General features: G+C 40.3%; 2 protein-coding genes across 8 annotated transcripts in view; one reads left to right on the top strand and one right to left on the bottom strand.

Moving 5' to 3' along the window:
* Nucleotides 1–23,670, top strand: part of MED12L (mediator complex subunit 12L) — a 420,881-nt gene that overhangs the window by 162,490 nt on the left and 234,721 nt on the right. For 6 of the 7 annotated variants that reach the window (XM_079766910.1, XM_079766912.1, XM_079766913.1 and 3 more), the window contains exons 12-15: nt 610–741; nt 4,153–4,279; nt 6,274–6,488; nt 8,747–8,923. In XM_079766910.1, coding sequence (XP_079623036.1) covers nt 610–741; nt 4,153–4,279; nt 6,274–6,488; nt 8,747–8,923 — 651 coding nt within the window. The remainder of the gene's footprint in view (nt 1–609; nt 742–4,152; nt 4,280–6,273; nt 6,489–8,746; nt 8,924–23,670) is intronic. The other variant, XM_079766915.1, reaches the window with a different exon arrangement.
* Nucleotides 14,812–15,771, bottom strand: GPR171 (G protein-coupled receptor 171; the record flags this gene model as incomplete). The annotated part of the gene is made up of 1 exon (XM_079766924.1): nt 14,812–15,771. One exon carries the CDS (start codon nt 15,769–15,771, stop codon nt 14,812–14,814), a length of 960 nt encoding a protein of 319 aa, XP_079623050.1.

Raw genomic sequence — 23,670 nt, 5'->3', positions numbered from 1 at the left:
TCTAGTGCAGTGGGTCTTTGATTAGCAGCCCCTCCTCACCCAGTACCCTCACACAAAGTTTCCTCCAGTTCCTCATTGGACTGGGCGATTTGGTAACCTGGCTTGAGTGAATTATTGAGGGATACTGTGAGTGAAGGTCTGAGGAGACAACAGTGGAGTGAAGTGCTTGGGCTTTGTAACAGCTGTTCTTGATCTTCTGTGGTCTGTTTCCCCTCCATCTGCTTTTTCTGGAGAATTCATGGGGCTAGGTTATGATTCCATGTAAGTGATGGCCTATGGAGGGGGCTAGGTTATGATCCCGTGTAAGTGATGGCCTATGAATGGAGCTAGGTTATGATCCTGTGTAAGTGATGGCATATAGAATTCTCATTCTCTTGCAGTTGTCACAGATTCACCTGTCCTAAGTAAATGCTGTCCTTCCTTATGACTAAAGTTGTACTGTTTATATTTCAATTACAAAAGATTTGGGAACAGTTTCTAAAAGGACTTTAATAAAATATAACAAAGCATTCAAACTATACGTAGAAATTACATTGCTTGCTTTTCTCTACTCTCATTGGGTGAATGCTCATTTGTTTCTGGCTGGTCCTCATTTCTCTTGGTCATTAGGTTGCCCCCAATGATGAAGCTGTGGTGATATTATTGTGTGAATGGGCTGTGAGCTGTAAACGGTCCGGCAAGCACAGGGCGATGGCGGTGGCGAAACTCTTGGAGAAGAGGCAAGCGGAAATCGAGGCTGAGGTGGGTGTTCCTGTCTGCTTGTTGAATGCCATCATTTAAACATCATGTTTTGGAAAGGATTCTTTTTTCTTATCCTCATTATGCTATATTTTTTCTTTTAAAGGAAAAAGGGAGAATGTACAGATTCATGGCAGGATCCCTCTAAATTAACGAAGCCAATAGTTTATATACTGGACTAACTTATAATTATCTTTTATTTTTATTTTTCCTTTATTGATTAAGGTATTACATATGTGTCTTTATCCTCCCATTGCCCCCACAACCCCACACTCTTGCTCTCACCCACCTGGTGTCTGTGTCCATTGGTTAGACTTATATGCATGCATACCAGTCTTTTGGTTGATCTCTCCCCCTTACCCCCACACTCCCTTACCTTCCCTCTGAGGTTTGACGGTCTGATCCATGCTTCTCTGTCTCTGGATCTGTTTTTGTTCATCAGTTTATGTTGTTCATTATATTTCACAAATGAGTGAGATCATGTGATATTTATCTTTCTCTGACTGGCTTATTTCGCTTAGCATAATGCTCTCCAGGTCCATCCATGCTGTTGCAAATGGTAAGAATTCCTTCTTTTTTACCGCAGCATAGTATTCCATTGTGTAGATGTACCAGTTTTCTAATCCACTCATCTGCTGATGGGCACTTAGGCTGTTTCCAAATGATAGCTATGGTAAATTGTGCTGCTATGAACATAGGGGTGCATATATCCTTTTTGATTGGTGTTTCTAGTTTCTTAGGATATATTCCTAGGAGTGGAATCACTGGGTCAAATGGGAGTTCTGTTTTTTAGATTTTTTGAGGAAACTCCATACTGTTCTCCACAGTGGCTGCACCAGTCTGCATTCCCAACAGCAGTGCATGAGGGTTCCTTTTTCTTCGCATCCTCACCAGCACTTGTCGTTTGTTGATTTGTTGAACAATTATCTTTTAAAAAAAAACTTTAATATCTAAGAACAAAGAACTCTTCCTTTGCGAGGTTAAGATACATACACACAAGTTATATATATCTTGTATTATTATATATGTTTGTGTACATATTTTTATATTATGAATTTTAAAGCCATGAAACATTTTAGTGGAACCAGAAGTATGTTGCCCATAAAATTATAGGTAGCAGTTTGTATTATTTTTTGAGATTGTGTTCTGGCCCCAGAGAAGGCAATTATGGCCTCAGCGGTAGATTATTATGGGAAAACAGAGCTAGCTTCATAAACATGAGCTTTTGTTGAAGGGAACATTTTTAAGTGAGCCTCTTTTTGTGCCTGTGAGATTCTGCAGGGTCAGCTCTGGAGAAGGTGTGATTTGACCCGGCCACTTCCTCTCTCACCTGGACACCTGTGGGGCTTCCTACCTTGTCTCTTCATAGCCAGAGCCATCTTTTCAAAGTGGGCACAGATCATACTGTCCCTTCACTAAAACACCATGGTGGCTCCGTACATGGGCCACAGGGCCTCGAGAGCTGCCCTGCCTGCCTCTCCCACCCCGTCTCCTACCTTTTTCCTCGGGGACACACACAACTGCGGCCGCCTTGGACTTTCTGTCCCTCCATCATTCCGAACTTGCTTTTATCTCCGGGTCTTTGCCCCTGCTGCTCTTTCTGGTGGCACACCTGCTCCCCAGTTTTCACATGGCCAGTTTCTTTCTGCCATTCCTATTTCAGAAAGTGTCACTGTCTTTTTAGCATTCCCAGCTCAACATGTGTCACCTCCTCAGTCACTCTTCTCACATCACTCTGTTTTACTTTCCTCAGTGGCTTATTGTTTACTGCCTGCCTGCCTCTGGGATGTAAGCTCAACAATAGGGACCTGAGTACCCAGAATAGTGCTCAGTGCATAGTAGATGCTCAATAAATGTTTCACGAATGGATGAGCACTTAGCTGGCTCTCTGTTACTGATAATGTACCTACTTCCTATGAAGCTATTAAAAAATGAAACAGGAAGAATGTTTTCTTTGACATCTCTGTTGGAAAGGTACTGTTCACCAGATACAAAAGATCATATTGTTGAAATTGGGGCTTGAAGATATTGATGTTAAGGTGTAAGACACAAGCCAATTTTACAAATTAGGAAAAGTGTTTCGTTGCTTTTTTTCTACGCATTTATGAATAGACATAGACTATTCTACAGTGAATTGAAATGATTAAAGTTTAGTAACTGAAGTTGAATTTCTCAGATTTTATTGTTGCTTCTGGATTGTTGTTATCATTCCCTCCCCCCACCCAGTGTGTCCCAGAACGAACGCGTGCGCGCGCGCGCGCGCACGCACACACACACACACGCACAATCACTTTCAGAAGAGGTTCACGCATAGATTGCTTTGTAATTTAATAGGTGTAACTGTATTCTTTCAGAGATGTTTAAGATAATTGATTTCTAATAAACATCAAAATTTGACCTTTGTAAAGAAAGGATGGCTTGGAGAAATATGTTAACATAATAATTAATAACTTAATATTAAAGAATAAGGATCAAAGGGATATTGAAGAGAATAAAAAACAAGGATCTGATTGCTTCTAAACTGTTTATTTTCTGGTTTTCTAGTAAGTTTTATCTTTTAATTAATTTAAAGAATAGTTTATTGATTTTTAGAAAGAAAAGATGGGAGAGGGAGAGAAAGAGAGAAACATGGGTGTGAGAGGGTAACATTGATTGGCTGCCTCCTGCATGTCCCCTATGGGGATTGAGCCCGAAACACTGGGCATGTGCCCTGACCAGGAAATGGAACCAGCAACCTCTCAGTGCTCAGGAAGACACCCACCTGAGCCACACCAGCCAGGGCAGTAAGTTCTGTCTGATGAGCGCACGCGTTGAACAGCTTCTCCAGATGTGCTTCATGAACGCTGGACAGTACCAGAGGTTCTGAGAGATCTCATTGGTAAAATGTGATGAAAAGTGAAAGAACCTTATCGGGGGAATTATGTTAGCTTTCTTATTCCACACCACACTTCTCCACACACACTTGTAAATACCCCACCTGACCAAAACAAACACAAAAGAATGGAGCTCACTGCCAGATATTTCTTAGGGGGAATACAGTTAAGCATGAGCTGTTTAAAAATGATAACCTCAAATTATTTTTAGCAGTTTGTACAGGAATACTGAGTAGTTTATTTTGTACTATGTTGGTATTTAATGGATGTTCATACAGTACTGTGTAGAGTTTACAATTCATATGAATAATGTTTTTCAGGGGTGTGGTTTGAAATCATTTCAATTGTTCTGGGTTAGCTTCCTGAACTTGTAAAGTTATATTTACCTACTATGCATGGCCTACAAATATGTAGAGAAATCTCAATTAATTTATATTTTATCTGAGAGCTTAAACGTTAATGAAAAACTAACCTATTCATGACCCACGGTGACCATACTTGTCCTTTATAACTGACTGTGCTTGTTTACTTTTAATCTTAGAGATGTGGGGAGTCAGAGGTCTTAGATGAGAAGGAGTCCATTTCTTCAGCGTCTCTTGCTGGATCTAGTTTGCCTGTTTTCCAGAATGTTCTGCTAAGGTTTTTAGATACACAGGCCCCCTCATTGTGTAAGTAAAGCTCCTTGCTTTTAGATCTTAAATAAGGGAATGGCCTTCACCCCCTTCTTTTAAAGCTGTTTCTTCTTTCTTTACATTTTTATTTGCATCTTATCAAAAGTTCTTGGCACTGAATATAATGTATATTTTACTGAATAACATTTTGTGGTATGTTTTCAATGGATATTTTTGTGCAATTTTAAAATTAGGTGAACTTCAAAAGTTTAAAATTTTGTAGAGTTTAAAAATAAAGTGCCTCCTTCCTTTGTAATTAGTGGACTAATTTTCCCTTTATCGATCTTTCTTACCAAAATAGAGGAGCTAAGATGTTTCACTGTATATTGTGATTTGTAAATTTCTCTTTTCAAACCATTTTCTAAATTTTTTATTTTCTAACTTTGGATCTTAAAAGGTGGGTGGAGGGTGGTAATCAAATAACGGTACTTTATAACAAGGTCCTAGATACAAGGAAATTATTTGTAAAGATGGTTGGCTGCTTGCTAACTCTCTCTTGGATGTTCATGTCATCTTACATTTTTTTTTCTTTTATTCTGTAGTTGGTGGCAAGTTGAGGTTTTGGGGAATAAACCACCCAGTAGGTTCATACTGTGGGTGCACACTTTAAAAAATCTTTGTGTGTGCTAAATGGGCTTGATCTTATTCTGAGGCTTTTATGTGTTAGAGTACAGCAGGGAGGGTCTTAGGATAGATAGTGATAGAACAACAGAAAAATGGCAAAAAGTGAAACATGATAGAAAAGGGAGAAAAAGAGTGGGGGGTGGAGGGGAAGATGTTTGTGAAGAAGAAAAAGGTAAAGCATCTAGAAATAGCCTTGCTTCCTGTTCCTCTGAGAAGGGCCTCCTTTTGGGCTGAATGATGCCTGGGGGTCTTTAGTTATTTTGTGGCTGGGCAAGTTCAGAGGAAGAGAAAGAGCTGGAGTCAAGCTGATGGTTGGAATGCAGGGAGAGAAATGGAACATGGAAAATGAAGCAGGGAAATGAGAAGACAGGAGATATACTGGATAGAGAGTATGCTATTGCCAGGAGTGGGAATTAGCGGCTGTAATGTCTCCTGTGTCCTGGGGGAGACACACGTTTGCCCTGGGCTTCCTTGTCCGATCCCACTCCTGTTCTCTCTCGGGGAAATAGGTCCTTCTTCTCTGCCTCAGCTTGTTCTGGATCCCATTTTCTGTCAGAGAAGCTGCTGTGTCTCCGTGCAGAGGCTGCTGTATTGAATGTGGTGGTGGATGAGAGCAGCCATTTAGGTGTCAGGTTTAATGTTCCCTGGATGGTCTCATTCGTCTCTGCGTTTGCAAGTATGCTGGGACCGGGGCTGAGCTTTGCAGGGTTAGTCTTAACATTTTTAACCCCTCAAAGGTACAGATACAAAGTTTTAGAGTGCAGTTACAATATTAAAAGTCATAATGTAAATTAAATAGACTGGTTATGAATTAAAAAAGACAGAAGAGCTCCTGTCTCTGCCCTTTGAATTTCATTTTCCCTTTTTCTTTTCAGTGGATCCCGCTCACTTTTTTAAAAATTTATTTACCATTTGAATTGTGGTTCTGTTGTGAAGTCTTCATGGGAAAAATGTATAACGTGTCCCACAAATACACAGACACACTCAAATTCTGAAAGCAGCTGCAAAGGGGACAGCAATCTTGGCCTATGTTTTTTTTTTTTTTTAAACTTCAAGTTTTGTGTGTTTATATTATTATTTAAATGATTATTCATTTGCCTGGGCCCACTATCTTTAAACTTGAAGTTGTACTTAGCACACTGGAGAGTCTTTTCAATTGCAGTGGGACAGTCAAAACCTGTGAACCATTTCTATACAAAGCAATAGTGCCTCAGAGGAAATTTGGCAATAATCATTGATTTTGTAAAAAAAATACTTACGAAAAGTGGTGCTAATGTTGTTAAGCCTTAGCAATATTTTTATAAAATTTATTTTACCTTGTAATGGGATCAGTGGGAACTGAATTTTTGGTGGAATTGTTTCTGTAGCGGATCCAAACAGTGACTGTGAGAAGGCGGAGTTTGTGAACCTGGTGCTGCTCTTCTGTGAGTTCATCCGGCACGACGTCTTCTCTCACGACGCGTACATGTGCACCCTCATCTCCCGGGGAGACCTGTCCGGCACCTCCTCCACTCGGCCACGGTCGCCCTCGGGAGAAAATGCAGATGAGCACTACCCCAAGGACCATGACGTGAAGATGGAGGTATGGCCCTGGGAGGGTGTGCCTGCTCCCCCATCTCCTTAACCCGCTCCAAAGGGTGCACGATGGAAGGGTGATCACTTTTTAATTGTATTCTCTTGTTTCAAAGCTCATGTATCTCTACTCCCACTCACAAAAAAAAAACAAAACAAAACAGACTATAATTTACATCTTCCAGAGTTTTCTTTTGGATACTCTAAAACTATTAATGAAAAGATTTGACAGGCCATAATATCTTTCTTTGGAGTAGAATTATGTGCTTCCAGTTTTATGTATTTCTAATCCCCAGTTTTCCTTTAACATTTGTCTCAAAATTGGACTTGTTTTGGCCCTAAAGTCCTGATTCAGTGTTCATTCTAAGGAGCATCTTCCCTGATGTATTTTGTTCATTCATTGTACCAGTCTTTTATACAGAGTGGGAAATTCTGTGTTAGTCTTAACACATCATGTCTTCATTCAATGAATGAAAAATTTAATCTCTGTTTCTCATATTTTTTAAAGCTTAGTTCTTTTCAACAAATTATTTTATGCTGTGAGTATGACTTTATAATTATCTGCCAATTTCTGATATTTTGGACATTGTTCCAGATGCTTATTGGAATTTTTAAGGCAAAAAAACATGAAATTGGTGATTAGAAATAGTAGAAAATGGTGAGAGATTGTGACAATTCCTTAACAATAAAGCCTCATGTTGGTTGTATGAGAGATTAAGTATATAATATTATATTTTTAAACCAACGCCTATACTTGTAATTTAAAAACCTGACATTAGAATTGCACACATTGATTCATAGTTTATACTCTTAAGATTTGGTGACTAAATGGTATAGGAATTCAAAAAAATCTTTAATGTAAATACTTATGTTTCTAAATCTGTCCACAGTATAAGTTATATAGGGTGAAAAAATTAAAGCTACTTTACTTGTTTAGGCTTTATCTATGTTTCTGATTTTTCTTTTTTGTTTTGGATATCAAGATATCTTATAGCTTAGATTTGTCTTACTAAGAAAAGTTGGTGAGCAAATGACTGGGAATAGCCCAGAGAAGGAGATTATGGTCAGCTTGTTTTTATCAGGACGTTCGTGTGCTCTTCCCTTAAAAAATCATGGAAGTTGAATCTTTCTCATCATGAGGACAAAGAGTGTGACTTTGCAAAGCAATGCATGTCTTAAACCTTCTTTATTTTTGGAAAAGACACTAAGAGGAAATAAGACAGGGTGGTTAAAAATGTTACTGTCCTGCTTTACCTTCAGTTTCTTAATAGCTACACCATCTACCATGTGACTCTTTCTCTGACCATCATCAAGGACAGACGGTTATGGCACATATGGGCATTGGCTCAGGAACTATTGATCTTTCTGATGAAGTAGACAAGTGACTTTAAAACTGACTTGGGTTCGGAATTCCCAGTAGGTTAACCATTGAATTATTATTGACTCTGAATCCCTCCCCGACCCCTACCCCAGCTGGGCTCTGCCCTCTGCTTCTTGCCCAGGCACTGGAAGGACCTGTGTACTTGCGATGTAAATGTGACCCCAGCACATTCCTCCCCAGGGCACAGTCCATCCGCTCTGCAGTTCTTTCCTGTCGGTTTATCCTCGGTTTCGGCTGTACTGCCTCCTTGAGAAATTTAACACTCCTGTCCTCCTACTTAACTGTCTGCGACCTTTTGTTCATTTTGAGATTGGCATCTCTCAGGAAAAAGGAGTGTAGTAGTTTCATCAGGACAGTGCATGTTGATTTGCCGCATATGTGTAAATAGTAGCTTTCCTGGCTCTGGACTTGCTATACATTCTTTTACTTTAAGTATAATTATGTGTTCTTCCCCGTGAATCTTAATGAGTCCCTCTTTATAAAAAATATTGTTTGAGATACAGACTAAAACCTTTATGTTATTCATTAGCTTGTTAATTATTTCAGTGCATGTGTTTTTGTAGGAAATGTAGCCCTACGTGGAAAACACTTGTCTGTAGTCTGATTTGTCTCCGGCCCACCAGGAAACATAGCTGGGCCCATTTCTCATGTGTGTGGTCGTCATGGTCTCACCTTCAAAATGGAGGAGGATGGCGACAGCTACCTAGTGATCTGAATATGAAGTTTATGGAAATAAAGAAAATTGCTGCATGTATTTTGCTCAGTGGTTAAATAAGGAAAGGATATTGTTTGAGTGTTTTGTGTGTTGGAAGCTCTGTATGCAGTTCTGGGTTTTGGCTTCACTCTCTTTCATTTATAACCTCCAACATTTGTTTTACACGACTTAGATTTTTTCTCCTATGCCTGGAGAGTCCTGTGAGATCATCAACCCTTCCTTGGGCAGAAGAATGTCAGTTAATGGTGAGAAGCTGCTGAAGAGAGAAAAACCGAGAGAGTTAATTTTTCCATCTAACTATGACCTCCTGCGACACCTGCAGTATGCAACACATTTTCCCATACCTCTGGTAAGTCAGCGCGTCAGTCAGTTGACAACTTGATTATTTCATTAGAGGATGATTAGCCATTGACTATTCAACTACTTGCCTGAGCAATACATGTGATAGCAGGTGAGTATTTGTATTCATTGCTTCTTTTGTTATAACCCTGACCATATGGTTTATGTACTGATGAGTGTGCATGTGTGGTGTGGTACTACTAGCTAACTAGATTTAATAGAATTTATTATATTAATATCCTTTTATCGAGCATTTGAGTCACTACAAATAATGGCTAAATTTGTTTTCCTACTTCAATTTGAAACTCATTCATTGAGTAGCATTTATGTGCACTGTATTGTGGTAATTACTTTTGGTATTATGCAGATGAATAAGAATTTAGGGACACAGGAAAGATGAATAAGATCGGAGGAGACAAATGTCTATAAAAAGAATAACATTAAAAAGTACAATGAGTAAAAACCCAAGTGTCCACTGGAAGGTGAACTGTTTGACATTTTTGGGTCTCTTCCACTCTCCAAGAGCAAATATTGGAAGGGAGAGAGAGCATCTGGTTGAGAAATTGGTTAGGGCTTCATGAAAGAGGTTGTATGTGAGATGGATTTAGATTTTGACCCATTGAATTTAAGAACTGGAGAGCACATGGGAAATACTTACCAGGAAGTTTTGTGTGTGAATTATAAAGAGTGAAGTGCTCTATTTTAAAGGGAAACAAGTTTAGTTTTTCTTATTAGTAATAAAGATTGGGCCAAGATCTGTAAATGTTTTTATTTTTAGGTTCACTATCATTTTTTCCTGGGCTTTTAAGTGTAATTTTAATGAGTAAATCTCATTGAAGACTATGATTTTAGCAAAAAATGTAATTTTAGGTATGCATTATGTTATTTTCTGGATATCTTTGAGGAGTTTTTATCTGCAAACTAAATATTTTCTTACATTTGTTTGTTTGTTTATTGATTGATTGATTGATTGATTGGTTATTTTGGAACTTCCTCTGAAATGACTTTCTTCTTTTTTTTTTTAAAAATTTCTTTATTGATTAAGGTATCACATATTTGTCCTCATCCTCCCATTCCCGGGCCACCCCCCTCCCCACACATGCCCCCACCCCCCTGTTGTCCTTAACTGCTGGTTAGGCTCATATGCTTGCACACAAGTCCTTTGGTTGATCTCTCCCCTTTACCCCCACCCTCCCCTACCCTCCCTCTGAGGCCCGACAGTCTGATCCATGCCTCCTTGTTTCTGGGTCTGTTCTTGTTTATCAGTCTATGTTGTTCATTATTTCCCCTAGATGAGTGAGATCATGTGCTATTAGAAATACACTTATAAGAACCGAAAATGAGACAAGCAATAATGGTTATGCTGACAGGCAAATGAATCAGTCTGTAGTGAGTTTCTTTCTGGGCCAACAGTTCTTTTGAGACCCAATTTCAATGTCACACAGTTCCTTATGTGTACATGTCAGCCATGACATTTCAGTTCTGGATGGTGGACAAACGGTGGTAATGCTGGTCTGACCCTCTCAGGAGAGAATTTGGGGATCAACAGAGGTGGGGCACAGACCCTCACCCCCCCAACATTGCAGGGGCCTGAATCCTAGCCCCTTCTGAGGGAGGTCTCCTGCCCCCATGGTTGCTTCGTGCTTCCCATGCCCAGCCCAGATCAGGACTCAGGTGACCGACAGAGACTTGGTCGACAGCAGATGCCCTCTCACTCCAACAAGAATTGTTTGAGTTGTCTTGTACCCATGGTGTGGGGAAGTGGGTTTATGATATCTAAATCCAGCCTACCACCAGGAATGCTCAGGACCTACTCAAGAAGGCAAATAATCCTTTCCACTAATATTTATAGGGTAAAATAAGATTGTTGTCAGAGTAATAAATTTGACAGTAAAATAGTAGTCAAGTTTTCAGGCAAATTTAAATTGGCTAGTTGAAACAAGCGAATATTCTAGAAAAATTAATTGTAGTGAAATGACTTTCAAAATCACTACACCCATGTGTAGTCATTACCACTCGCCATTTTTTCCCCCTTTATTAAATTAAGAACCCCTTTTGTTTGGTGTGAACGTTTATATGTCCAGGGCTATGTGAAAAGTTGCCATAATTCTTTCTTGTTCATCATTGGCTGACTGTATCAACATTATTTTTTTTTAATCTTCACTCGAGGATATTTTTTCCATTGATTTTTAGAGAGAGTGAAGGGAGAAGGAGAGACAGAGAGAAACATCGATGTGAGAGACACATCAATTGGTTGTCTCCTGCATGCCCCCGACCAGGGCAAGGATCCTGCACCTGGGATATGTTCCCTTGACCAGAATAAAACCCGGGACCCTTCACTCCACAGGCCAACACTCTATCCACTGAGCCAACCTGGGTAGGGCTGTTTCAATACTTATCAGCTGTTACCTGTGTCACTCATTTTTAATATAATGAAACTAGCGTTCCCGTTGCAGGAAAAATCCTGCAATAGGGTTTCCTGCTTTTCCCTTCTCCCCCGGCCCCGCCTCCGCTTTTCCCTTGTCCCCCGGCCCTCCTTCTCCGCCAGCCCGCCTGCTTTTCCCTTCTCCCCCGGCCCCGCCTCCGCTTTTCCCTTGTCCCCCGGCCCGCCTTCTCCGCCAGCCAGCCTGCTTTTCTCCCTTCTCCCCTGGCCCCGCCTCCGATCCTCCCTTCTCCCCCCCTCTCTCCCCCCCCCCCCCCCCCCCCCCGCTTGCTTTCTTCTCCGCAGCTTTGCTCCCTTCTGCAGCTCTTGGCTTCTTTCTACGCTGTCTTGATATGCAAATTAGCCGCCATCTTTGTTGGGGTAATTTGCATACCCATCCTGATTGGTTGGTGGGCGTGGCTTGGGTGTAGCGAAGGTGCGGTCAATTTGCATATTTGTTTATTATTGGGTAGGATAATTTTATAGTTTATTCAGGGCAGCAGAAAGAGTTGCCTGATATTTTAGAGCTGTATCCTGAAGAATCCCTGGATGAACTATCATGATATCTGGGATTTGTTTTAAAATAGAGTCTGGGGGCGGGGTAATTGAGGTGGAGTGTAGTTCTGATGTTCATGTCCCAGTTTTGACAAATGTGTTATGGGTGTGTAAGGCATTAACATTAGGGCAAACTGGGATGAAGGGTATGTGGGAACTCTACCATATTTGTACCGTTCTTATAAATTTTACTAGAGGCCTAGTGCACAAAATTCGTGCACTGGAGGGGAAAGGGTCCCTTAGCCTGGCCTGTGCCCTCTCACAGTCCGGGATGCCTTGTTCCTTACTGGCCACCTGCTTGCTGCTCCTTACTGCTCGGCTTGCTGCTCCTTGGCACTGCCTCAGAGGTGGAAGAGGCTCCCGCCACCACCGCTGTGCTCACCAGCTGTGAGCCAGGCTTCTAGCTGAGTGGCAGTCCCCCTGTGGGAGTGCACTGACCACCAGGGAGCAGCTCCTGCATTGAGTGTCTGCCCCCTGGTGGTCAGTGTGCATCATAGCGACCGGTCGTTCCGCCGTTCGGTCTATTTGCATATTAGGCTTTTATTATATAGGATATTACTTCAAAATAAAAGGTTTATTTTAGAGAAAGAAGAAAAAAACAGAGAGGGGAAATGAAGCAAATATGGCAGTGTTGAAAATGGTTGAAGCTGGGTGAGCAGAGCTTCACAGGACTCCCCTCCACATGCCTGGTGTCAAGAGCAGGGCGCTCCCCACACACGACTTCTTCATTCTTTTGTTCACATCCTTAGCAACACTGTCCTCCCCGGCATTTAGTATTCTAAACACTGTCCACTAACTTCCCTGAGGAAAGAACATGAATTACTTCTAATGGCTATTTCTCATGATGAATTATGATATACAGTAATTCAATTGTATTGTAATCATAAAAAGAACTAATGAATGGATGTGGCAGGGTATACTTCATAGCCTTCCGTCACCAGTTGCCCTAACCCCTTTATACTGTGAGTGTAATTAGAAGAAGGCATCAATAAAGGGAAATAAAGCATATGCTAATATTACATGTTGTAGTGTCTGGTTCTCTTCCTTACTAAAAAGGAAAATTTGGCTGACTTACCAAGCAGGTGAGATGACTATAAGAATATGATTTAAAACAAAGGTTCTTTTACCTCTCTCTCTTAAGATGCAGCCCTAGTGACTGAAGGCCAAGAAGAGAGGACTAAAGTGGACTTGACCAAAAGGTTTTGAAAAATAGGCTAGTTTTGTGTATGCTCTTATAGGAATAATGTCTTCATCTGCCCATTAGCAAAAACATGTTCTTAGAATACCAACAAGCACAGGTTCTAGGATAGGCATCCTACCAGCCTGTTGGGGTCAGACGTGATGCTGATGGGGGCTCCTGTCATTACCACTCGCCAGCTAGCATTTGTTCAGAACTTACCATGTTATGAGTGCAGTAGGCACTTGTGTGTGTATTTTCTTATTTATCATTCTCTTCAAACTCAAAGAATATATTTGTGAAATTGTAGACAGGAGTTGTCTTGGGTCAGGCTTTAGAAAATAATTCTTCTCAATGCAGATCTAAAAAGGAGTATGGAATCATACACAGTTTCTTAATCATGGCAACTAATGTTCATGAATTACCAATTGTTTTAATATGAGCTTTTACTATTGAGATGAAAACCCCCCACAAAGCTTCATGTATGCTTGTCTAAACTTTCCAATCTTCTTTTCTTTTAATAAGTGTCTTATTTCATCATCTATTGAATCGTTTCTGCATTACTGGCAGTAGAGAGATCGAAGGGTGTGACCCTTAGAGCAGGAGTCACCCACACTGTGCTGGCCTCAGACGGGGTCACTCACCTTCAGGATCTGCGTGGCAGCAGCCAGCCCAGCACCACTGCTCTCCTAACCAGGCCTTGTTGTGTGGAGTGGGCCTATCTATTTTAAGACCATTTCTCTTTTTCCATAACTTCAATGTGAGTTTCTAGGTCCAAAACAGTAGTTTGGCAGTTAGTATGATTTATCAATCCCCCTTGAAAATGTTTTAGGGTCTAGTTCTTATTACTATAAAATAAAAATAAGAAATCACTGGATTTGTCTTTCTAACAGCAGAAAGTTATTTGGAGTAGTGAGGTGAAAGGCTACCTTCTTTGAAGAGGTGGATTAAAAAAATCAGGATTCATGTAAAAATAAGCTGGCTTTTTTTTTTTTTTAAGTGATATAGAGGGCTTTAACTTGTGTTGCTGAAGGGCTTTATGGCAACTTTTATAGAGTTTATACTTGTCCCTTGTACATGAGGAAGTCAATGGCGCTAACCCCCTCACAGTAAAAAATCTACATATAACTTGTGATTCCCCCCAAACTTAGCTGCCAATAGCGCACTGCTGACGGGAAGCCTTACTGATTTCATAAACAGTTGCTGGACACATATTTTGTACATTACATGCATTATGTAGTTTATTCTTATAATAAAGTAAGCTAGAGCAAATACAATGTTATTGAAAAAAATCATAAGGAAGAGAAAATGCGTTTACAGTACCATATGTATTTATTGAAAAAAAAATGTGTGTGTAAGTGGACCCATGCAGTTCAGACCTCTGTTAAGGGCCACCTTTGTTTTGCATATTTTTATCAAGAAGTCAGTTCCAGGTATTTCAGTGAACACCTCACGAACACCTCTGTGTCTGCCATAGAAGTCATTTGGATTTCAAGGATATTGCAGGGTTTTACATTGGTTTAACAAGAATTTTTAGGTTTTTTTGTACAAATATTTTCCTTAACAACCAAGAAGTACTGTTTGGTTTGCATTTGAAAACAGGTTTCACAGTAAACCATGCCACATTTGCTATCTGGACTTTTACATTCTGAGGCTCTTTTTTCTCCTCTTTTCCAGTAGTTTTGCACTTGTTGTCCAGTAAGGGAAGAAGTTGCAGCATAAAGTTATAGCACAATCCCATGGCTTATGCATCATTTTCACAACTTGATTTTTCTTTCGGAGCCCTGCTCTCCTTACCTGAAGCAAAAGTTGCAGTGACCTTCAAGCGGAATGCCTTTGAGAGCTGATAGTACAGGAGAGGGTCGAAGCACAAGTTTGACACGGCCAGGAGCAGCGTGGCCTCTTTGGCTTTGAAGAGGGAAATCCTGGTTGGACAGTCAGATATGACCTCGGTCTGGCTGAGCGTGTATGGGATTCTGACAATGTGATAAGGAACAAAACATATAATGTAGGCTGTAGTCACTAGGAGTATGTTGACGAGAGCTCTTTTCACATTTGAATAATTTTCATTATCTTTGTTTCTGTAGAGTTGTCTAATTACTAGGCAGTTTGATATTAAAATGATGGCTGAGAAATTTAAAAATATAGCAATACATAGGAAGTTTGTCAGCAAATGCCAGTTTCTCCCAAACTCCTTTTTGAATTCCATGCATCCTACATTTGGCTTTTCCTTGATGTCTTTAATGGGAATCACCATGTTTGGCACCATTATCAGAAGGACCATTCCCCACACGACGGCCGATATCATTTTGCCAAATGCAGGTTCTTGTATTCGATAAATCTTGCAGCTGTGTGTCAATTGAAGACAGCGGTCAATGCTGACAAATGCTAAGAAGATAATCGATAAGTACATATTAATGTAGATGAGGCAGGCTGTTACTTGGCAGTGGAATATCCTCAGCTTCCAGGGTGCCACACCCAAGTCAACAGCAATTTTCACTGGTAATGCCAGAGTGAGCAGGAAATCGGCTGTAAGCAAATTAATTAAGTATATGCTTACACACCTGTGATTTGTGTTTTTCTGCATGAAAGCCCATGTTGCAAAACCGCTTCCAATAATCCCAATAAGGAAAACTAAGTAAAAGAAATACGTGAATGGCTCCAGATCTCTGTACACTGGACAGAAGGTAGAACTGTTTGTCATCTTGTGCAAAAGTAAGGATGACTCTTCTAAAAAACAAAATTTTAAAAATTTGTTAAAAGAGAAGGGAAGAGAGGTTAGTAATTAAAATTAGAAATTATTTCCTTTAAAATAACTTGCACTCAACAATCCCACAGTCCCAATCTTTCTGATTCTTAGAATTTTCCTGATGAACTCTTCTAAATCATGTGGACTGGTGGGAACATCTTAGCTTGGGAGGAAACCTGGGTTTTCCATGGTCTAATTTTGTGTTTTTGAGAAACCCCATTAGGTTAGCTTCTAAAAAGCATATTTTTGATATCACACTTTTGCCTTCTGATAGCTCTTGTTAACAGTTGGCTTGGAAGTTAGTTTGCAGAGGAGATAAGTAAACTGAAATTCTGAGAACTAGAGAGTTGGAACTAGGGTAAAATGGTTTGGTTGTGGTTGAGCCGGAAGAGCCGAATGAGGCTACCTGGCTTTCTTTGCTTGGAGCTTGATAGAACTGCTCGTGCTGGAGGAACCTAGACTGAGGGGGTGATAAGAGTAACAAAGCTGTACTAAAATTTAAAAGTAAGTATTTCAAAAGTAGGCCCTTTATTGTCTAACCTACTAGAACATTTTCACAATCAAAATTTTATTTTATTTTTCTTTTTAGCAGAAAGAGTTGAAGGATTAGAGTCTGGTCCAGATTTGATGCTTATTACCTCCCTTTTTCTGGCTCCAGTTTCATGGTATAGACCTGTGGTGTCCACTATGGTAGGCTGTAGCCACGTGTGACTACTGAGCATTTGAAATGTGGCCAGTCCAGATTGACATGTGTTGTAAATGCAGAATACACACTGGGTTTTAAAGATTTAGTACAAAATATTTTTTAAAATAGTACAAGTAGTATAATTGTATTCATTATGCAAATAATACAACAATAAAATATCTCATTAATATTTTCATACTGAGCACATGTCAAAATATTTTTGATGTATTAGGTTAAATATAATGTTAAGATTAGTTTATCCTGTTTCTTTTTGCTATTTTAAATGTAGCTAGTAGATAATTTTAAATTGCCTCTGTGGTTTGCATTATATTTCTATTGGACAGTGCTTATATAGATGTTTCTGTGTTATTAGTATTTTTGAGAAATTTCAAGGATGTATTTTAAAGGCTTCTAGAACAAGGATACATGACATTGGTAACAAAACTCTCGAAGAAAAGCTCAGTTATATTAGTATCAAAACGTCTAACGTTAACACTTGAGAGTTTTTTCTTTCTCTTTCATTGTGGGTTTTGAGGCAGTCAAGCTAGAAGTAGAAGATATGCCCTAGAACCACTGTAATTTACGCAATGCCATGTTCCTCCAAGTCTGGAACATTGGGTGTTAGAAGCGCAAGTTAAACCAATTGGACTTCACTTACTGCCTTTGCCTTGGTCCAGTCCCACTGGGACCCCAAGGTCGCAGCCTCTTCTTCCTGGGGCTGCTTCTTCAGATGCTCCCTCCTCATGCATTTTAAATACCTTTCTTTTGTTTTAACAAGAAGAGTATCTTTGGGTTTTAGCCATAAAAATGGATAGATCACTTTTTAAATGTAGTAACCAGTAAGTATAGTGGCTGACTAAGAAGGCTAGATAAGCCCATTCACTTAAAATTCCCTTGGGGGAAAAAAAAAAAAGAACCAAAACTGCTGAAGCCTTTCTGAATCTTAATTCTCCTTAATTATTGAATGATCCATTGTGTGCATCTTGGGATGAAACAGTATGCAAATGGATTGATAAAGCAGCGGTACATAAATCTTTCTAAATTCGTGTCATGGAAAGGGTACATGTCCTTCCCCCTTTCCGACCGGAGAGAGGATTTTAGAGTCCACGAATGGTCATAAATTCAATAGAAACAATTAAGCACTGACTTTGTGTCTGGCACTATGCTAAGGACTTTACATGTACCTAGTAACCTCCCATCATTCCTACCATGTAGGTATTATTATTACTGTTTTCCAGATGAGAAAACTGAGGCACAACAGGTTAAGTAATGCCACAGTTTATATGGTTGGTTATAGAACCAGGATTCCAACTCGGGTTGTCTGATCTCAGAAACCACTCCAAAAGTCTGCCCCAACAATAACAGTATTAACAATGATGATGGTGATGGTAATGATTATTATTATTATAGCAGCCAACCTTTACTAAGGGCAGCAACTATAGTCTAAGCAATTTTCATTCTTAATTTTTTTCTAAATACTAATAAAAGAAGTTGAGGCTTCATGTATTTTGATGTTTCATTTTATAATATATATATATACACTAGAGGCCTGATGCATGAAATTCGTGCAAGAATAGGTCTTCCTTCCCCCAGCTGCTGGCACCGGCTTCCTTCCTTGCAGCCCCGGCTTCCTCTGGAAGGACTTCTGGTCTAATTAGCATATTATTCTTTTATTATATATATAAAAGAGTGGAACCTCTTTTCTCGAACTTAATTTCTTCCAGAAGGCTGTTTGAAAACCAAATCATTTTTCCCCATTAGTAAATTGAGTTAATCCGTTCCAGACCCTCAAATGATTTTCTGGTTTAACCTTTCTTGCATATAGTACATGTCTACTGTACTGTTTAATGTATAAATAAACACTTAAAAAACAAAAAGGGCATGAAATGTAAATGAAAATCTAACAAAAAGGAAATGAAATGTACAGTTAAAAAATGAAAATTTAACAATCATTAAAAGCAAAAAAACATGAAAATATTCACAGCACAATATCCTGAGGTAAGCTGACTCATCTTTGCACATTCTCTCCTTTGTCTGTCACCGGAGAGATGCATGACTGATCATACAAGTACCAGCATGAAAGGGTTGTCAGGTTGAGAAGCAAGTTGTTTGAGATGGGAGATGTTTGAGAAATGAGGAGCCAGCATATTTCAAAACCAAACCAAGGTTCTGTCCTTTGAGACTAACCTTTACTTTTGAAGTTCCCACGACCTAGTCTCTCCATACCTCCCCACTGTCTCTGGCCCTCCTTGCTACTTTAGGTCGGAGGGGTCTCCTCTGTTCTGTGAACCGTTTCTTCTGCCTTTGTATTTTTGGTTGTGATTAAATTGTGGGATCAAAGGGCTTTAAGGATGTAGTGAACCTTTATTGATAGCATTTAGTCCAGTCCCCAGATCAGGTGAGGAAACTGAGGTCTGCACCTGGGTTGCTGAAGGCTTCACAGTGAGAGCAGGCTAGGATCTGACCTCGATTGCTTTCTGGACGTTCCGCCTTTATCCTTCCTGAGCCGGAGTCCTGCCTATCCTAAATGCTGGAGGAAGCTCTTCACATCTAAAGTTTAATCCAGGCTTCACTGACTTCCTTATGACTGAGTCTCCATAGTAACTATTTATGTGTGCTGTGACTTCCTGAGCACCTTTTCTTATCTGGTCATAAACTAACGGTGCAGACTGGCCCTTGTCTCCCACCTTTATTCATTGTTCCTTTATAAGGAACTAGGATTTTGGCTTATGCACTTGTATTTAAAATATTGCATAATAGTAACATACTAATATGCTTTTTATTTCATTATTATTTTAAAGTTTGTTTTTATTGATTTCTGAGAGAGGAAGGGAGTAGAGAGAGAGAGAGAAATGTTAATGAGAGAAAAACATCTTTCAGCTGCCTCCTGCATACCACCCACTGGGGATCGAACCTGAAACCTGGGCATGTGGTCTGACCAGGAATCGAACTGGCGACCTCCTGGTGCAATGGACAGTGCTCAACCAACTGAGTCACACTGGCGGAGCATAATGTGCTTTTTAAAAGTGCCCCATTGTTCATACCATCCTATATAATAAAAGGCTAATACACAAATAGACCGAACAACCGGAACAACCAAACAACCTGTCGCTATGACATGTGCTGACCACCAGGGGGCGTGCGCTGAACATGGGGGCCGTTGGCCACGATGGGATGGTGGAGCAGGTGAGTGGGGGCGCCAGACCAAGGCGGGGCGCCAGTTGCTGTCATCGAGGCGAACCTCTGGTGGTTACTGAAAATTCTTTGCTCCCACGTGCTGCAGTTCCACCCGGCGATCCCACCTGCAGCCGGCATCGGCCCTGCTCACACCCGCCACCAGTGCCGGAGCCGCCACTCGCACCCACTGCCAGTACCAGCCCCGCTCACACCCACAGCTGGCGCTGGAGCCGCTGCTCGCACCCGCTGCCAGTGCCCAGAGCCTGTCCCAATCGCTCGGGGCCATCAGCAGGGGCGAGGGGTGGCTGCCGGCCCTGATCGCCCCTGAGGGCTTCTCCACCTCCCCCTCCTCCCAAGGGGCTATCAGGGCAGCAGCCACCACTCACACCTGCTGATGGCGCCAGCCCCGCTCACACCCGCTGCTGGCCCTGGCCCCACTGGCTCTGCACCGCCAGCGGGTGTGAGCGGGGGCGGCGGGAGCGGAGCTGCCGACAGACGGGGAACAGTGGGCTGCGGTGGGTGGGACTGGGCAGAGGCACGGAGGATGGGCCGAGACCTGCCCCTGTGCCTACTGCAGCCTCACAGCCCACAGTTCCTTTCTGCACTGGGTCCCTAGTTATACAATAAAGCCTTATTTTATAGAAGAATGTATAGTAAACACGGATTAGAGAAGGATTTGTTTTGATCAATTAATATTCTCTATAACTGGCACTGACCATATATACCAGCCATAAGTAATTTATTTAAAAACAATCACAGTGTGTTTATGTATACAATCATGGTTGAAAATCACGGAGTGCCTTGCAGTTGCTTCCATCAACCTGTCTAGATTGCAACAGAAACCAAATCTCTTCATTTAAAGTTTTGGTATGTCAGTTAGAGGTTGTATTATACTATAATAACATCTGTGTCACCAATAATGAATTTGTAAACTAAATGCTTGATTAATATTTTGTCAGCCACTTATTAGCCTGTGGAAAGTTGTGGTATCCAGAGGTACTCCAGCAAAATGGAAAATATTTCAGGTGTCTCCTTTGTTTGGATTGAAAGCCCATTGCTTAGAAAATAAACAGATTAGGTTTTTTTTATGGAAGTTACAATGGAATTTTCTTGACGTTACCTATTATAATGTGTATAGTAGGAAGTGATTTTAAGAACCGTTGTGCCCTGTTGTGAGGACCAACATGGCCTTTATTCATCCAGTTGTAAAATCGAGTTACTTATTAGCAAGTATTCAGTCTTGTATGGATTAAGCTGTCTTTCTGAGAATGGATGGGGTCTTCAGATAGAAGAACATTATAGTATAGTTCACAGTGAGAATCTACTTAGACATTAATAACTGGTGCTTTCTTACCCAGCAACCTTGCTACATGTTGACATTTCCAATTACATGGTTTAAATACTGAAAATCATAGCTTTTCCTTCCAAGGAAAGACAGTTGAGAATTGAAGTATTTAAAAAGACATACCTGGGGGTATATTCCCGGAGCCTCAGGGGCCGCTCTCCAAGTCCTCAGAGAAGCATGTGCTGTTCCTCTGGCTGTAGCAGTAGCAGCTCTATCGAGGGGCTGCTGGTTGTACTAAAAATTTCCTTTCCTTTTGTGTGGTTTTAAATGTTGCATATTGACGTAGATGAAACTGGGGTTTGCAAATAGTTTAACTGTGTGAAGGTCTACTAAGGAGGTTCTTTTCAGTTTTGTGTATGCTTTCTTAAGCAATTCAGATTTGTCTATTCTAATTTTAGAGGAAGGATTTTTATTTGTTCATTGTAGTGCTTAAAATTTTTTTTAAACACCAAAGCTGTGTTTTCCATCATAATGATTTTAAAGAACATTAATTTTTATGCCTTGAAAGGGTGTTCAAGCAAATTTCTTTAGTTCTACATATTGATTCCCATCAGCCTTTCAACGTTATAATTTTAAAATAATTGTTGCAGTATGGATCCTGCTAGAGATATCTTTTAATAAATAAACAAACAAAAAAGATGTGATTTGACATCATCTGGTAAACTACTCTATGTTTTATTTTTCTTTATTCTTTTTTGTTCATTGTAGAAAAATCTGGAAATAGAAGAGGTAAATCACTGTACACAGAGATAACCCCTGTTAACATTTTTAGCACATACATTTAAAAAATTTTCTGTATGTATATACACCCACTTAAAAATGTTATTATATTGTACATACTGGTTCATGGTTTCTACTTTTTTCATTCAATATGTTGGATTTGTTTTCCTAAGTTATTAGAGTAGACATATAATGAGTATTTGTCAATTTTGCCCAAACAGCTTAATGAATTGAGACAGTTAATTTGTAATTATTAGATTGTATGAAACTATGCATTTTAAATGTTTGGGTCATTGTTCACTCTGCCTGTGGGTGAGCAAATATTTAGTGAGTGTCTGAATGGAGCCCAGCATGGTGAGGGACCTAACAAAAAAATCAATCTCTCATCCCTGTCAATTATTGGCTCTGTTAGGTTATGTTTCTTGCATGAGGGTAGCTTTTACAAAACAGAATGTTGCGTGTACATTTCAAGAACATTTTAGGAAGTTCTAAGTCTGCTGGTACAAAGTCGGTTTGTAGTTGAGCCATTGCCTGGTCAGTCATGGTCTGCTTTCTTCTGGTGCTTCATTCGTTTGGTAGATGCTTTGGTGTCATCTCTTTTCTCCTAATAATTCTTAGTCAGTTCCCAAACAATGAGAAAAAAGTTCAAAGGAACCTCTCCAGAGTTTAAAATTCAGTCCCTTTTGGTATCCACTTTAAAAAAGAAAATTCCTCAAAAACCTCAATGGGAAATGCCAAGCTGAGGTAATGAATTTAGAAAAGTCAAAGGGTCCTTGTGAAAAAAGCAACGTGCGGATGCTTATGATGATTATGGCCATTTGTTTCAGATATTCTGGTGTCCTCCAAATCCATGAAATTATTGTTTTTATTTTGCAGAAGAAGAGGTTCTTTTTTTAACATATATTCACTTAAAAATTAGAGGAGAAACCCAAACTCGCTCCGACTTTGTATTTGATTTTGGTTCAGCACCAGTGTTAACTTTCATTATGATAGTGCTAGGAAATGATCCGTCTTTTAAGATCTGTGTGGGACAGGACTCACTGAAAACACTTCAGAAAAGACTTGCCTGCAGATGGTTAGGGAAGGGAGCAGTATGGTCAGGGTTGACATTCAGTGGGGGATGAAGAAGCTGAGATGGAGAGAATTTGGAGAGATGGAGTTGGCTACCAGCTGAGTGGTGAATGATTTTAGCATGTTGTGAAGGAAAATGGAAATAAGCAGATTTTGGTAAAGTTGTTTTTTGTTGTTTTTTTGGTTGTTGTATTTATATGTTTACTTCCATGTTCACTTTGGGGTATAGATAGAGTTAAGAAGTACATTCTACTGTCCTTACAAACCCACTAAGGCTTTTGTGTCTGGATTGCCAGATGTTCAAGAGCTGACGTTCTGTTTCCTTTTTGGAATAGTGGGAAACCACTCTTTTAATAGTGAAACTGAACCAGGTTCTTCCTTTTGAGAATGAGCTTGAGGCACCTTGTGTTTTGTGGAAGTTTATTCACAGTGGAAATATGCTTTGGGGGGCTGTTGTCCCTCTTTTTGTTTTAACACGAGTTCCATTGAATTTCTATAAGTCACCTTTTTCTGTTTCATTAGGACAAATGTTGTTCAGGTCGTCTCTTGTTAGCGTTCTAGGAAATGATACGTCACCACTAACCCAGTACTTCAGAAACCCAAGTGGGAAGGAGTGAGGGGAAGTTATTTTTCCCTTACTTGGTCATGACAATACTTTTTATTAGAAACTAGAGGCCTGGTGCACGAAATTCATGCACGGGGGAGGAGGGTCCCCTCAGCCTAGCCTGCACCCTCTCCAATCCAGGACCCCTCGGGGGAAGCCCAACTGCCGGTTTAGGTCCGATCAGTATTCCCCTGTTGCCACTCTTCTCATGGAATTTGCAAGTCAGGATGCTCTCAACTCAACAGTAACTTA

The sequence above is a fragment of the Cnephaeus nilssonii genome (genome assembly GCF_951640355.1).
Source record: "Cnephaeus nilssonii genome assembly, chromosome: 3".
In the NCBI taxonomy this organism is placed as follows: Eukaryota; Metazoa; Chordata; class Mammalia; order Chiroptera; family Vespertilionidae; genus Cnephaeus; species Cnephaeus nilssonii.
Note: the sequence above shows the minus strand (reverse complement) of the source record. Positions and strands in the feature narration are given on the sequence as shown.